Source organism: Eucalyptus grandis, chromosome 3, assembly GCF_016545825.1.
Source record: "Eucalyptus grandis isolate ANBG69807.140 chromosome 3, ASM1654582v1, whole genome shotgun sequence".
NCBI lineage: Eukaryota > Viridiplantae > Streptophyta > Magnoliopsida > Myrtales > Myrtaceae > Eucalyptus > Eucalyptus grandis.
Genome location: NC_052614.1, coordinates 24,274,760 through 24,280,759, shown reverse-complemented (window position 1 = coordinate 24,280,759; position 6,000 = coordinate 24,274,760). Strand labels below are relative to the sequence as shown.

Below are 6,000 nucleotides of genomic sequence, written 5' to 3'. Positions count from 1 at the left end.
TGAGGAATCGGTTTAAAGGCAAAAATAGTATACCGATCAAATAACTTCTCAATGATCTCGAAACAGCACTTGAAAGGTACATCATCACTTTCTTTGTACTTGTTCTTCCTGGTGAAGGGATATACGAGAGAGTAGATGATCAAAATATGAATACCCTGGATAAGCCCAAACTGTCCAGCATAGTGTTAGGAAGAGTAGATTTCAAGTTTAAGATAAAATTTACCCATTATCGATATCCTTTGAGGGAGATCGACAGGGGTAATCATGAGCCAGAGTTTTTTGGCTTTGGCTCTGTTTGGACGGTTAAATTGGAAAAAAAAAAAAAAAGGGGGAATCAAAGACATCCGAATAAAGGGGACAAAAATTCAATCCTTGAGTAGGGTGATGGCAGAAAAACTTAAGGAAATACTTCAAAGGGGAAAGATTTTCGGGAATAAACATCAGGAAAATATGGTTGAACTCTAATTCACTAGATTTGGTCAGGGTGTATTTCTACTCAGAGAATAAAAATGGAAAAAAATGGAAAGGATAGTAAGAGCCCAAGCTTGGAGTACTCAAATGAGGCAAAGGACACACCATATCTATATCCATGCATAGAAAAGTGTCATGGACTGTGATCCTCCCATACTTTTTTTACCTTTGTGAGTGGATTTTGGTGTCACTAGAGTGAAAAGCAAGTGATGTAAAAGAGATAATACAGCTGGTTTGTGAGAGTAGTGTCGGAGAAATTGTGCTAAGAGTTCTAGGATAGAACGATTGTATTTTTATGAAACTCGAAAAGTAGGTTGACATCCTATGCACAAATTGGTCAGGAGCTGATGTCACTCTCTTGATGAGGTTATAGTAGACCAAAACTAATTGTTGTGTTTAAAGTGTTACACGCATCTCACTAGAAAGATTGAATGCTTGAGCTAGTTGGACGTGGAACGATCTCCATATCGGGGTACTATTCGTGGTACTGTTTTTGAAACAACTGTAGGATGAAGATTGGCCCGATGTCTTCTTGACTTGCCAAGCGCCACATCGGCTATCCTATGGCCAAGGAATTACTGGCCCATAACACAAGCATGCAGGGGTAAGGCCCATGTAAAGGGCAGCAAGAACAAGCTGACCCAGTGTGATTGGTATGTCTTGGACCAGGCAGGAAGCGATATCGACAAAGTCCTTGGAGAATTTGAGCGATGGATGAAAATAAAAAAATATACCGAGAAAACCAATACGACAAGAAATGAGTGTGTTCAGTATAGGGGATTTCATCAGACTCTCGATGAAATTGATTATGAATGTGCCATAGAGACGTCAGAATCGGTGACATGCTTAAAATATTGCCACTGGGAAGATTCAAATCTCCAACTCCAACCCCATACGAACGAAGGCCAGGGATACCAAATAGATTAAGGGGGTGATCGAAAATTGGCCCCATCCGGAAGAAAAAGTAATTGATCTATGGAGACGAAAAGCTGACAATAGCCTCGGAAGGCCAAGGTCCAGATTTAAGTCGTAAAAATTAATTGAAGAGTCACATCGATTTTGGCATTTTCTCAAATACACATGGGACTTCATCCTAAGATACCACTGATAAAATCTTAGGTCAAAAGAAGAAATAGCCTCAAATCAATCAAGACCTAATGGCCCATATCATAAAATTAACGCGGAAATTGGTAGGATTTTGCAATTTAAACCAACGCGAATTCATTAGAGAAATAAATGAGAAGCAATAAATAATACTAATGATTTACATAACTCAATCCGAATATCGGTACCTATATTCATAGAAAAAGTCAACATCAAATAATCTACTATGATCGAAGAATTAGAGTTGCAATTATTTATACATTCGAGTGTTTCCATATTTATAAATAAACAATACAATTTGGATTTTGATGTAAAACTCAAAACACAAATCATTCTGTATTTAAGCCCAATCAAAAGCTATACGGTCTCCAACAAGTTTATATATGGAATATGTGGTCCCTTTGTGATATACGGCCAATGAAGAATCCATCCTCTGGAAGTAAGAACCCACTTGGTTACACTCCAACAAAGAAAAGGATTCTAACAAACCTTCAAAATAAACATTATAGTTCACCGTCCTCTTAAATCCAATTTTTGATTCGGATCAAAGGGCACACCAGATTGGTTTAGTATATAAACTCAAACTCGAGACATAATTTAACAGAACATGCATACTCAACAATAGAGGTCATATGAATGAGCAAGTTTGCCTCAGCATGTCAGGAAAATAGTTCCTGAGGGACCAAAGAATACGTTGCTGCTGGGCACCTTCATCCTGTTTGTGGAGGAGCTGGAGAAGATCGTTGCTTTCGCCCTCCTCTTTCAGTCTATTGAAGCATGACAGATATGTCGAGGGCATTAATGCAGCTTGAGTCTTCAAAGCCATCGAAACGCAAGTGAAATGAGCTTGAAGAGGACAACAATGGAGGTTTAAAATAGAAAGGAGTGCGTGGTACAGAGCCTGTGGGCTGGAGGTTTGAAGATGAACGCAAAAATTTAAACAAAAAATTATCAAGTACATATATCGTACATATCGGTGTGGCTGGTCACGTAAGTACCATCAGTTTCTGGAAATCTAAATGTTAGGGGTATTAATGCACGTCTAATCAATTCACCAAGTAATCATTTGTATATTTTCCAATATTTAAAAGATAATATATGTTTTCACTAACTGATGGTTTTAATTATTAATATGATGGGCCTAAGTTGACTCGTCTGTCCATGTTGGACTTAAAAGCCTGGCTCACAAAATTAGAGTTCATGGATGGAGGGATACGTTGAAAAGTTGTAATTTTTGGGGGGGACGTCTTTTGTTGAAAGGACACGTCTTTTGGAGAAGACGTATTTAAGAGGATAAAAGAAAAAGAAAACGCACATTTTGGACGTACGTGCGATTTTCTTTTTCTCTCTCCCAAAATCAACGTAAGTTCCCCCTTTGAATCAACAGTAGGCTCATTGGTAGACCGGGATCAGATTCTTCCTCGAATTTCAACATCGGTGTTTAATCTGTGGACAATAAGGTACGCTCGATTATGTAGTGTAACTTTCGATCGGTGATACATGTTATTCTTAGGCTTGTCTTCCACATTCGTTTTAGAGGTTCGATTTAGTGTCGAATCCGGTTTTTGGGAATCCGATATTTCCAACACTAACAAATAATCATATATTTGGAATCGACATGATGCCAATTCGCATTGGAGGGAAAAGAAGAAACGAGGTAGAATGAAGACATTGACTAAAGATAAAGATGATGATGATGATCAATGGATGAGCCCAGTGACTCGATAAGTTAATGTGCAACGGTGGAGCCTAAAGTTACGGAGATACGGTTGTAATCATCATTAGAATAGTTGCTGCTTGTTAGTGATTGTACTTTGTAGTTTATAAAGCCGTGTATAATTGTTGTAAGACACGAACATCATCACAAAAACTTACATATTGTTTCAGTTTATCAATATTTTAATTTCCAGTACTTGCATTCTTTTCCTTAAACCTTGTTGTTCTTGATTTTTGTTGCACAAGTTGATTCCTATCACAATCGCCACTAAACCCCTTTAACAAAAAACCAAAGATCAACATTTGGTAAAAGGCATAACACTAATTGGAATAGGTACCGATTTCTAGTGAAACACACAAGCGCTCCCGCGCATATATATATATAAAAGCAAATCTTTAGTTTTGTAATGACAACTATTTATAAATGACACAAACAAATAAGTTTATTAATCATAATAATTCTTACTACACTTTTGGCGATAGCTGCCGAAATTGGACGATAAGTAAACTTATAATAAAATGCGCATTACATCGAAACTACAGAAATGATAGATGATCATCTATTTTTGAAAAGCATATTCTAAGTTCTGTAAATGTTATGCAACCTAATTCTTTATCGGGGGTTGAGCATGGTCAACGGGGAGCCCCCACCCACTTGGTTCCTGAGAGAAGGATTTCCTCTTCCCAAATCAATGACATCAAAAGATGACTCAGTGCCTTCTCCCCCGATTCCAACCTCACTGATCTGCTTATCCCCCAAATCACAACACACCAAACTCTCATCCACCATGCGAAGCACAATCTTGCCATTCCCAGTAAGTCCCAAGGCCGCTCGGCACGTCAATCCGATCGGTAGCACAATGTGATGCTGCTTGGTCCAGGAGCTGGCCACGCCGTACTCCTTCATGACCCAAATGCCGCATACCTCTCGGTCCCATACAGTGAAAGCAATCAGAGCCAGTGAACCGCATGACACTGCGAGTGTCGCTTTGCCTCTCGAATGCAGAGAGTATTGCGAGATATTTCTCTTTCGGGGCAGCGGCATGACTTGTTTAAATGATTCCTCCTCCATACCAAAGGCCACGATTGAGTTGTAAGGCGCATCCTCTCTAGGCGCCGCGAGCCAATGCGCAGCCCCATTAATAAATGCCCGCGAATTGCCACGAATCGTCCGTGTGAAATTAGGCCTCCCCAGGCTCGTCCATTTGTCCCTGCCTAGGCTATAAACCTCAACATTCGATGGTCTTATCGAAGCAACAGCCCGCCTCGCAACGCCACGCGAGTAAGTGATCCTCACGATCTTGTAGTCCCGGGCATTTGGCGCGTACCCGAAACCGTGGACATGATACCGAACACAGCATCCCGAACTGTAGCCCTGAGCTTGAGATTCGGCGCAAAGGGGCCGCTCGTGGCAATAGATGTAATCATGGTGGCTAAGAGTCTTGACTTCGCCAGTGAACGGACTCCAAAGGATAATGGCTAGCTTGCTCGCATTACGGCGAACGAAAGAAAGCCCGGTCAAGCAAATTAGAGCGCCATCGCTGGACGAACCGACCACGGATAACGAAACCCAGTCGTTGCCCACTGGCAGCCTCAAATTCTCCCTCCCAATGGACACATTTTCGAACACTAAAGAGCACTTGTCGCGAATATCCCATTCCAACGGGACCACCAGGAGGGAGGTCCCGCTGCGATTCAACCACATCGTCAGAAAGTACTTCTCGGACAAGAGCGAACGCCACGACTTGCTGACACACCGGAACCGGGCGAGAGACCGGGCTGGCAAGTAAGCGAGGATTTCGATCACAACATTGCATGGAAAGATACTGGAGAGCGATGCCATGGTACTCGGGGACCGGGAGACAGATTGCTAGGAATTAAAGAGGACAAGAGCAAGAAAAAGTGCCGGTCAGACCCACTGATCTTGCAATTACACAACTTGTGAGAAAATTTGTGGGACTTTGGTGAAGCAAGCACTTGCTTTGTGTTTGTGGTGATTGATAGAGCCGTTAAATAGGCAAAAGACTGGCCCCAAAATTAAGAAAAATTACTGAATAAGGAAAAACATGAATATGGATAGGATACTAGGAAGAAAAGAAAAATCTCAAACTTAGGTTGCTTCAAAGGAAGGCAATCTGATTCTCCATCTACATAATACATGATTTTGTTCCTGATTCTATCCCAAATACGTCCGCACAATAAGAGTAACTTCGTAATTAATTCGTCTTTAAAAGATGAGAAGGAACTTTGCACGTCAGAGATATCACGTGACAATGCCACGTACGATGACTTGTCAAAATTTTCAAATTCTATTGCGTAGTTGGTTGTGAGGCACACCACCTAGACAATGTGGATTGGTCACGCCACGTCAGTCATATAAAAGATACATAAAATGCTTCTTGAAAAGGAGAACGCATAATTAGCTAAATCTAAAACGATGTAATCAATGTTGGTAACATGATAAGTGGCTAAAACAAAATTGGTAATCTCAAACTAGTCGGTAACATGATAAAGTTACTAATTTTGCATGAGAGTTGGTAACTTCAGCACATTGATATGCTTAGGAAATTATTTTGATAATTCATTGTTATGCTAACTAATTTGTTAATAATTAAGTAAATATTGGTAATTTAATATAGGACGTCCTTGACTCTCAACACAAAAATAGTGTCGAAACACATTTTTTTCTCAAGGAAAATTCCAAATAAG

At 40.3% G+C, this 6,000-nt stretch overlaps 1 protein-coding gene across 1 annotated transcript; it reads right to left on the bottom strand.

The window, feature by feature from the left end:
• Window positions 1-3,904: 3,904 nt before the first annotated feature.
• LOC104439378 (F-box protein At3g07870) lies at window positions 3,905-5,134 on the bottom strand. The gene has a single exon (XM_010052454.2). The coding sequence runs from the start codon at window positions 5,132-5,134 to the stop codon at window positions 3,905-3,907; it is 1,230 nt and encodes a 409-aa protein (XP_010050756.2).
• Window positions 5,135-6,000: the final 866 nt, after the last annotated feature.

What these genes read in the sequence shown, in the direction of transcription:
- LOC104439378 (XM_010052454.2), bottom strand. Translation starts at nt 5,134, where the DNA reads ATGGCATCGCTCTCCAGTATCTTTCCATGCAATGTTGTGATCGAAATC.